The sequence below is a fragment of the Protopterus annectens genome, chromosome 1.part0, assembly GCF_019279795.1.
Source record: "Protopterus annectens isolate FY-2018-M chromosome 1.part0, PAN1.0, whole genome shotgun sequence".
NCBI classification, from domain to species: domain Eukaryota; kingdom Metazoa; phylum Chordata; order Ceratodontiformes; family Protopteridae; genus Protopterus; species Protopterus annectens.
This window is the reverse complement of record NC_056725.1, coordinates 463,315,795-463,326,882: the sequence shown is the minus strand read 5'-3', so window position 1 is coordinate 463,326,882 and position 11,088 is coordinate 463,315,795. Positions and strand designations below refer to the sequence as shown.

The window sequence follows — 11,088 nt, the reverse complement described above, 5'->3', positions numbered from 1 at the left end:
CAGTTAGGCAACCCTTCAGGAGTGCTGGAAGGACTTCTTAGAAAAGGGCATGCAAAATCCTTGGTTTTGCGAACCACCTCTGCCCCTAATGAGATGCCCATTAAAATTACCCCATACTCTGCCATGGGGGGGGGGTCTGAACCCTGCATCCAAAACCACATCTTCTTCCCTCCTCAATAATTGGTTCTCTGAAGAGAGACAAGCAGATTCCAAAGGGAGAAATGTCTTACTGTCCTGTTCACTTTTAGTAAGTGTTTCCTTAACCTATTGACCAAACAAGGTGGTACCATTAAAGGGGGCATTAATGAAGGATGACAAAGTCTCCAGCAAAATCACACAACCACATCCAGACATGGCAGTGGATGGCTATGCTGCTACCTGCTGCTCTAGCTGTTCTTTTAGCTGCACTTGAAAGTAGGAGCATGGAAACAGCAAAAATAGAAGGTAAGGTAGATAGCCAGGATTTCACGATCTTCTGGATATCCTTTTGCAAATTACCTGAATGACAATTGTCAATCTCCTTGGTTAGTTCTCTTTTGGAATTGAATGATGTGAGCAAAATAGTTTGGCGCTCTCAGGGAAAAAAAGTCGCTGAATCATACTTCTGTTTTCAAAATCTTTACAAAACTGGGAATTCCCTGTTGGGGGATGGACAGAGGATCTCTCTTCGTAGAGTTCTTTGTAGCTATCACTAAGGCCATGGCATCTACAGGGGGACCTTTACTCCAATGAGCTCTGTCTTTTGGAGCAGCTAGAATTCTATCCGACTTCTTAGGTATCGGCTCTGCTGTATCAGGTTCCTTCCAAACCCACTAGTCTACCAAGTCAATCAGGGGGAGGACAAAACCAGATATTAGAAGAGACAGCTCCAAAAGCCTCCAGGGACACAGATTCTTCTGAGGAAGGCATATCTGTGGACCACTCCCTCTCTGTTTCAACAATTCTAGGATTTCATCAAGAAACATCTCCAAAAGGGGGATGTAGAAGAGCCCTTTTATTCATCCAAATCTGTGTCTTCTGTGATGGATTCTGGAGATGTAAAATACTTCTGTTTGCAAGTCTGCTTTCTGTTACCTGTGGTTGGGGAATATCTAGTGGCGGATGTAGATTAGACTGGGAGATAAGGCAGATAACTTCTTCAAGGCTCTTAGAAGCTGGCTGACTGTCAACGAAAAGGAGCAGATTCTGGAGCAGAATACATCTGAGGTCTGGTCAGATCCGATTAAGATGAAGGCACTTCTCTCGACCCTGAGAGGACTTGAACCAGTCAAAAGCATTCCTCACCACTCTAAAGCTAATAAACTGATTTTATTTCCATAGCACCTGTACAAAAAATGCATGTTGCAAAATTATGATTAAAGTAAAAATTGTATTTTATTTAAAGCTTTTATCAAGGGTTCCTGATGGACTCTGCAAACTCCATATAGATTTTATACATATTAGACATTTAATTTCTAAAATATGTTTTCTAAAATGTTATATATTGTAAAGAAATGTATTTATCTGTGTTTGAATACATTTATATAATTTTAATTCATATACATACAGATTTACATACACATAATTTTCATATTTATGGATTGGCTTTTGTTTATGAAATGTAGACTAATTGTATCTTTAAGAGGCGACTACATAACTTTACATGATTGTATTTAAACAAAAGTGGATGAGGTCAGTGAAATTAATTCTGATGAAGTCCACAACACTTACAAGTGGATGAAAATGCTAAACCGTCTTTCAGTTTTAAATAATCATTTTTGTGGTTGTTCAGACTGTATTCTGGGTGTTTCCTTCCTTCCTTGCCACACCATTTTACTTGGTTTGCTAGTTTTTCTAGTGGTGTGGGATATTTCGGACTGGTTCTATACTCACTAAACCTTCTCAACATCCCTTTAAAAAGGAAACTTTCACTCCAAAAAACAACTGCTTATCCACTGTATGCCTACCTTTCAAATCACTCTTGTGGAAAGGGCTTTTTCAGGACTTGGATCTGCAGCCTGGAACCACTTACTTATAGATGTTAAAAATAAAGATTTCATTGTAACTTTTAAACAATCGTTTAAAGGACACCTAACTTTTGAATCGGCTTCCCAATGTTTTCAAAACAATGAGTAACAATAATTTAATTAAATATATGCTAGTTCCAAAAGATGCATCACTTATGCACATTTTCACACTATAATCTGCTTTTATCATTTGTACATAAATTTACCAGTGTTATTCTATTAAGAGTAATACGTTAGGAATGCATTTATTGAACTCTGTATTCCCATGTAACCATGTACCCTGTCTGCATACATCGTGTTATGCAGTGTTTGTATTAGATTTGTGTACCTCTTGAGGTACCAAGGTCATGATTGAAAAAGGTCAATGACCAGTTTACCTATCAGGATATCAAATGGAAAATAAATTGCTAGGGTCTAAGAAAGGGCTGGATATGAGAGAAGTTTCCTATTTCTATAACAAAGAAAAGGTGGGATTAAGCTTTCTGCCTTTCTCTCAAGGTAGAACAGTTTCTATGGCCTTTTGTGGAAGACTCGTTTATACTGGAGGCCAGCACTTCTCTTTCCAGAGAAACAGCAACTTTAAGACATGACTGGCCTGAATACATTTAGTACACAAGTCCTTTGTGATGTCTATCTAAACTCAGAAATGACACCAACCTCACAAGTACAAGCAACCTCACAGAATAATCAGGGCTACTAATGCAAGGCCTATGGAGTTGCTCTTTTTTTGAGGACTTTGCTAACAAAGTTGCGTGCATCAATTTCTAATGTTTGGGGGGTCTCATTCCATATGGGGGCCTTTTCTTCATGGATAACAGAGCTGGCCAAGAAGAAAAGGGCCTGGTGGTTCACTGTAAAGACCCTCCTAATGGATCAGTTCTCTTTTAAAGGTTTGTAATCAGCTCCTGGGATGCCCATCCAAAGAATGAACTTAATTCCAGAAAGGGGCACCCTCATCCTTAAAGGAGGGAAACCCAAGACACACCTTGCTCTGCATGTACGTTCCCAGCTTTATGGTCTTCCTAACAACTTCAGTACAAAGTTACAGCAAACTACAAGAAAGCCAACTCAGAGACAGGGTAAGTTCCCTCCCCAATCCTGGATGTTAGATTCAGGAAAGACCGTCAGCTTCTACAATGTCTGATGTGCGAGATAGGACTGCAACCTGGAAAGGCGAGATAAACAGCTGTAGGACTGAAGCCAAATGTGGAAAAGCAGTATACTATCTTGCCTACCTCATGTAAAGTCTTAAACTCTATAAGGCAGAAGGGTGAAAATATGTAGGGGTCTCTGGGACTATACAGGACCAAAGAGATCACAAAGGACTCTGCCTTGGAATGCTGGGGCAAGATGCCACTCCACTGCCCTGGTGGCTTACAGACTGCACGAGTTAGTTTTCTAAGGAATAGAATCTGGGGGCCTTCTTGTTGCCATCTTAAGAAAATGATCCACGAGGGGGATGACACAAGGGTCCTTCCTCTTCTCGTCTAGACAACAAGTGATACATTTCTAGGAGGGAAGGCAAAGAAGCCACAAAAGACAACCCCGTAGTAGATTTCATCACTCATTCTCCCCAAAGGACGTCACATCTGTGGGGCTAGAAGGTGAGGGTGACTTATCCTGATCGGTCTCAGAGAGAATAAATTCTTGCTTTTCTGAGTGCTCAACTTAAGGCAATGTAGGGGAAAAGGCAGCCATCATATTCTAACTCAGTTGTGTGACACATGGAGTTTGCCTAATGTACTAGGGGCCAAGTGTGCAAGGTGTGACAGCCCTGTCATCTGAAACAGAAGATTGCCAGAAGCATTTATAGATCTAGAGTGGCACATGCTGGCCTGGCACTAGTGGTAGCTCAGTTCCCCTAAAGCTGCACATTCCACCATACACAAAACAGCTGATGTACATCTAATGTCCTAGCCAATCATGTCAGACCTACAGCACAGAAGGACCTGTTACAGTAGTGTCTACCCTTGCCTCAAATGGAGCAGAAATGCTCTGGATACTTAATTGGGTGGCGGTAAGGCAGTGCAGACACCCCTCAATGTATTCAAACATGGTTCTCAGACTGAACTTCTCAAGAGGTCTCTCATCATTCATCCCTCACTAGTCAACAGGGATCTTGTGACTTTTGAGGCACAGAAAACCACTTAAATGGATGAAGTTCAGGAGTTGGAAGAGGATGTGAAAAATGTCTGGCCTCAGCTCTTCTCATGTCTTGTCAGTACCAATCTTGTATCAAACAAAGAAATCCTATTGCCAGTCCCTGCACTTGGGCACCCTCAACAACTACCATCTTTAAAAAAAACAACTGAAGTAGGCCTTGAGTGCTGGATTGGGACCTGGTAAACAGACAGACATCTTTAAGACTTCAGCTTCTTGAACACCAAATATGTGAACTTTTCCACAATGAACATCAGGATAGATATGCAAGCTGTGTATCAAAAAAGAACTGCAATATAAACATTTTGACTGTGTTGATGTTTTTAGGAAGGCCAATAAGCCTGGAAATGGATCCTCAGAGCATGGTATAGGATATGTTGCTAGCACCTTCTGTAATACAATGGCATATACTATCAGGAGGGATATGTACCCCTTAGTGCTGAAATGAGGTGAAGTTTAGAATGGATTGAGCAGGACGCTGCACAAGATGAAATCCAAACAGTTACTTATTGCAAATGCCTTCCAAAGTCAGACATATCAGTTCAAGGCTATATCGAAAGAATATAAACTCCATGCTCTTACCTGATACTATCCCTTTTTAAGACGCTCAGTAACTGGTCCATGAATGTCAGCTGCCTCTGTGGACTAGCCAACCCCTGGAAAATGGGAAGGAATCAACAACAAAAAAAAAAGCAGGGGAATGAGAAAGAGCATTTTAATTTGCAATATCTAATAATGTTCCAGGCATATCATTATCAGCAGCAACACAAGTGGAAAAGATCACTTTAAGTAAGCAGAGTAGGGATGCAAGTACATCAAAATTAAAAGTTAACTTTACTTACCTTAATAAGTTCCACATCATCGGCAAGGCACAATGTTAAGCAGTAGCCAAGCTTGACCATCTCTACCAAAACAAAACAAGGAAAGCAGTGAAAAATCAGTGCATTAGATAGGGTGCGTCTCCTCCATTCCATTAAAGAAACGCAATGTAACTCTTCTGTGGAAGATTCAAGTTTAACATAAAAAAGCACAATCTGCTCAGAAGAAAATTATATCCATCTCCTCAGTTATTATTTTGCAGTAAAACTTCACATAGCTTTCACATGGCAACGGTTTACAATTCAGTACAGTTAATCAATTTTAATCATATCTGAAGATAGATTCCCTATCCACCTAAAGAAATAATTGTTAGCACGTACACAATTATACAAAAAAAAAGACAAAAATGAAGACTAGAAAACTTAAGAATCAAATTTCATTTTAACAAGCAAAAATAAAACAAAAACTAATATGAATAAAATTAGTAACTAACAAAAGCATTATACAATGCTAGAAGGACATTTTGAGTGAGAGGGAAGGTCATGTAGGAGACTGCCAAGGATAAAGTCATGGATTCAATATAAAGCAAGTGGCTAGGGAACTGCTAGACAGACAGGCAGAAGCAAGAGTAGAATAAGTATCAGCCAACAGTGACTGTATTCAGACAGTTAAAAACAGAACTAAAAAAGAACTGAAAATTAGTTGAGTGAGTGAAGATGTGAGAGTCACTGTAGGTGAGATAGGACAGTTTAGTTTGGGGACCTCTAGTGTGGCACTGGATCATAAGCCTGTACGAAAATGGGATACTAGTTCAACTAAAATGGATGAATGGTCAGCTAAGAGCCCCTATCAGTCAGCTGCCAGCAGGAAAATACAAAGAAAACAGAACCTAGGTGGATGTAGTACCAGGAGACAAGAGAAAGCAAACTAAGACTAGGTAGGACAAAACTGAAACAGACAAGATGAAGGCAAAAGGAGCAAGAATGAAGCAGGCGTGCATCTAGGCAGGAAAATCTATGGGCTGAAGGTGGAGAGGCAGAGGTGCAAGGCAGAATAAGCCATACGACAGGAATAATGGCTGGCTAGCCAAGTGGCAGCAAGCCGTCAGTTTGTCCAAGGCAGGTCAGCTTGGACTCAAGTTTCAGAGGGGGGAGGTGGAGGAAAAGGTAGGGACAGGATAGGGCATAGAGGTGAGGGTGGGTTAAATTGCCAAGGAAGGGGTTGATAAGGCAGGGAAAAAAGGAAACCTGTCTTTTTGATTTCAACCTTGGCAGCTTCCAGCTTTTTTTTTTAATCATTGTGGGTATTCTTCACAAATGAGGTAGGCCTTACTTGTATCTTTGTTGTGTGGAAGGAAACTTGGGTTTCTCAAGGTATTCTTGGTTGGTTCGTGGTGTACGAGTAAAAGTTTTTCCACTTAATATTCAATAAGAGTAAGCTTATGTCTATGAAAAGATACGTTTATTGATTAGGTTTGGACAGCTCAAGGTAATGGGTGAAGATAAGATGTGGTCATTTTGTACCAGGTTAGAGTTTATTGAATACAAGCTTGCAGTAATTTCCACTGGTATAGAGGCATGCGGCGGCTAGTATTCAGGAAAAGTTGGGGTAGGGGGTCGGGTAAACTATGCAGTGGAGGTAGGCGACAGGGGCAAGGCCTAAGCGCCTTACTTCTGAGTACAGGCTGCAGTATAGTAGTAGCTGATTGTAACACATTAAACATTGACGGAAGAGATTTAGTGGATGGTTAATTGATGTCAAGTTCTCAAAAAAATTTTTTGGCCTTGTCCTGAAAGGTGAAAGCTCACAGTATGATTCCAGTAAGCATTCTGCTTGACAGTTTTTACAGTATGCATTATTGTAACACTGCAAATGAAGAATAGAAAGCACATAATTTTAAAGAACTACATACAAAGTGTTTATGGTTAAATATGTTTAAACCTTGAAGTGGTTTTGTTGGGTGGCTACTAAATATCTGAATAGAGCCTCAACACTTACCCACGTGGTCTCTGAGTGGAATAGAGTCGGACAGCTATCCCTGCCAGTGCAACTTCTTTCTTTTGATTATAACCATATGGCATTTAAATGATGGTAACATTCACTAAGAATGTTTTGATAATTCTGGCTTATCGACCAAGGTGCATGGTGTCCGTAAGTTGATACATTTGACACTAATTTGTTTTAATTAGTGAGAGTGAACTCAACAATGAGCTTGTGTCATTTTGAAGCATACGGAAGTATGTATGCTGCAGTAGTAAATTCAGTGTATGATTACCCCTTTGGTAGCTCTCTGAGGTGGATGTTGATGTGGACAGGATTGGCATGATTTTACCTCACGGCTGCAAGTTACAAAGTTTGATTCTGAACCGCAGTTACTGTTTACCCTTGGTGACATCGGTAGACTGAAATATTACTTTGGTTGTGGTTTGTTGGATGTAGGTATAGTACTGAGTACGACTGCTTTTATCCGGTGCAGGGGTTGGGCCAGCATTGATTGTGTCTGTACGGCAATTACAAGACAAAGCCGGAAAGTTCGATTCTCACATAGGTAATTGGCTAAGGCTTAATCCATAACACATGATAATCGGACTCCTGATAGGGTTCAGGAAGCACGCAGCTTCAAGGTTAGGAGCTGTAGTCAGGTGGTCCGGAGGAGGTTCTCCCTACCTTTTGTGAAGCTGGGGGTGGGGGGCTGTGAAGGAGTTGCTTATAAGGCCAGTGTATGGAGGGCTGCGAGCAAGCAAGTGGTAAGGCCTGATGGGCCAGGACTGGTATGTACCTTTTAGCTTTCCCTGGGGCAGCACGTGCAACAGCAGGGAGCACTTGGTTAGTGCACAAATAGGGCAGGGTTCAAACTGAATGTCTACATTCTGCCTCAGGTTTTACTCGCTAGTGTAAGTTTATATTTGGAAATCACTGGCAATGTGTTGAGGTTTGCAAGTGGCGAATGACGACATACAACTTGAGTTTAGACTTCATATCAGTCAGTAATACAGGCCAGTAGAAACCTGCTAATGATCAACACTAGCCTTAAGGGCAGTAGAAAGGAACATGTCCCTGTTGGGCACCTCTTGTTAAAATATGCTGGTAATCCTGTTGTTGCATCAGTTTCTGGCTTAGAAGGAAATTGTTGAGTGTCCCTATGGCACCTCCACTGATATACATGTTAAGGAAACTGGTTAGTTACAAACTGTGGCTGAAAACTAAAAAGGCAGTATTTGAAGTGCCCTACTGGGCCTCTCCCCCCTTCTCCCCCTTTCACAGGAGTTATGGCCTTGACCACTGTGGGTTCTTATCCAGAAAACTCCAAATTTAAATCATGGAGGGCTGAAGTTAGAAATAACGGCAAACACTGAGTTGCAGAGTTTATATCCTTCTAAAGCAGCGGCAAAGGCAAATAAGTCATTTTATCATCTGTTTAACCTCAACAGCAAGTTAGAAATAATGGCAAACACTGAGTTGCAGAGTTTATATCCTTCAGAAGCAGAGGCAAAGGCAAATAAGTCATTTTATCATCTGTTTAACCTCAACAGCATTGGAAAGGGTTCCTGTTGGGCCTTTGTTCAACCCCCCCCCCCAATGATTGCTGGCTTTGTCCATGTGCTACTCGAAGAGGTGAAGGATATGGAAGTGGGAGGGCACAGTGAGGCCTCATCCTGAGAACACAGCTGGAGTTTCATAGTGAAGCCTCTGAAGATGAAGAATGCCGATAGTAGTAGTGCCAGACCACATTAATACAAAAATTATGGAACAGTTGTGCAAGATTGTAGGGAGTTAAGTTATTCAAGCATTTGTACCAACTAGATGGAACAGCAAATGCAAGCCCAGTTACAGGCTATGATAAGCCTGCAAAGGGAGAGACTGGTGGGAGGAATTTTATCAACAGCCAATGAGCTCAGGACACAGACTCTCCTGGCAGGGACCATTCAAACTGGTGAGTAATGTATTGCCAAACCCCCAAGCAGGACCCAGTACTGGGTGTTCAATGTTGGCCAATAGCAAAGGTGAAAAGGATGGAAATGACAGGAAGGATGGGAAATTGCGGAGGCACAAAAAGAAGAAGCATTGTAAGAAGCGTAAGAGGGACCAGAGACAAAGGTAAGCATGAGTTAATGATGATCAAATGTTTTTACAGTGGTTGCGAAACCAAGGATTTTTTTTGAGGAGGTCGAGGTAGAGGATTATGGATTCCAAATCAGTGTAAGGAAGGAAGGAAGCATAATGAGTGCATGCAGGCAAGACTTGTTAGACAAAGAAAACGCTGGTAATGTTAAAGGAACCCAAGACTCGCAGGTAGTGGGACCAGTGGTGGATACAACAGTAGTGAATATACCATTACAAGACTAGGGACATATCTTAGATCAAATTGGGATGTTAATAGCACAGCTCAAAGGTGAATGACAAGGGAACATGGTAGAGGAGAAAGGTCCATTTGACAAGACATTGGCGGAGGGAAAAAAAAGGGGGACAAGGGACAAGAGAATTATGATGGGGCAGCCTCACTAAACTTACCCTTGGGCTTTCATTTGAATGACAAAGTGAAGCAACCACTTGCAAGTGAGGAATATGTGGACATATTTCTCGCATGAATAGAGAGGAGGAAGAAAAGAAGGATAAGGAGGGGAAGACTGAGAACCCAGGAGGCAAAAGGAAGAAACTAACACTAAGGAGGACATGGGAGAACTGGGTTATTGTTTTTGCCATCTATGCAGAAATTTTAGGGGAAAGTAGCCCAGACAAAGCCAAGGGCATGTAGACACATTTTAACAGGGGGCAGAAGTGGCTACAGTACGATGAGAATTACAGAAGGAGGCAGGTGTACTCTGAAAAACCATGGTCCTGGTTGGATTTGGGGCTACTCTGTTGGCTGGAAACCAACGGGAGCTCATTGGCAACAGAATGTGGGTTCCATTAAACCAAAGAGGGAGCATGTTTAGTAGATATAGAGTGTACACCTACACAGGTGCAAAGGCAGAAGGGGTGTCTGGGAGGTGCTGCCAGTTTAACTTCAGCTATTGTGGGAATCAATTACAGTGTAAATACCAACACTGATGCATGTCAAGCGGAAAGGCCAACCAACTGGCCAGGACATGCTTTCACCTTTCAGGACCTCAAGGGGAAAATCTGTGCATGCCACTACCCTTTAAAGGGTTCACAGGGTAATCTCCCGACTCCAGTAAGAGGGGACGTTTTTAAGGGAATAACTCAAAATGTGTCTGAATAAGGAGGTAGCAGCATTATTTGAGGAAGGATTTACCAAGGGTTTTAGGATACCAGCAAATGGCAGGAAGCAAGGGGGAGTCATTAAGAATTTGAAGTCTGCAAGGGAGCATCCAGATACAGTTAAAAGTAAGGTAAACAAAGCGCTAGAGGCTGGTAGATTAGCAGGCTCATTTCCTCATCCACCCAGAAAGGCTTTCAAAATCTCCCCTATAGGTTTGGTACTCAAAAAAGAGACCGGGAGAGTTTCGGCTCATTCATCACTTGTCCTATCTGGAAGGGGATTCAGTGAATGACTACATAAACGGCGTTGGGATGTCGGTACTTTATGCTTCATTTGATGAAGCAGTTAGGAAGGTGCAAGGAAAAGGAATCAGGGCCCTTATGGAAAAAGCAGACAGACTCTGTTTTTAGGCTCTTGCCCATTGCAACTAAGATCACGGGTGGTTGGGTTTAAACTTTGAGGGTCAATACTACATGGATAGATGCATGCCAATGGGGTGTTCAATCACATGTGCCAGTTTGTGAAAAAGTTAGCACCTTCTTACATAGTCTTCTCCTACCCTATGTACGACCAGCCAAAGTGGTTCATTACATGCATGATTTTCTATTTGTAGGGAAGAGAGACACCGATGAGTGCCAACGAGCAGTGGATATTTTCAATAAAACACACAAGGAATTGGGGGTATCGTTAGCAACAGATAATCTGTTTGTTGGGCCAACATTTTTGGGAATAGAGACTGATAGCTTAAAAGGTCAATGCAGGCTTCCCACAGACAAAGTTTGGAAGTTAGAATCAGCCTTGAGTCAAGTTTTGACACAAAGCGAGCTGACCCTCAAACAGTTACAGGAATTAGTCGGACTGATGAATTTTGCATGCAAG

The 11,088-nt window shown here is 41.7% G+C and overlaps 1 protein-coding gene across 1 annotated transcript in view; it reads right to left on the bottom strand.

The window, feature by feature from the left end:
- The window catches only part of HAUS7 (HAUS augmin like complex subunit 7), a 403,197-nt gene that overhangs the window by 335,294 nt on the left and 56,815 nt on the right, over window positions 1-11,088 (bottom strand). The window contains exons 4-5 of the mRNA XM_044060457.1: window positions 5,009-5,070; window positions 4,749-4,822 (exon numbers count right to left, since the gene is read on the bottom strand). Of these exons, the coding sequence (XP_043916392.1) occupies window positions 4,749-4,822; window positions 5,009-5,070 (136 nt within the window). The remainder of the gene's footprint in view (window positions 1-4,748; window positions 4,823-5,008; window positions 5,071-11,088) is intronic.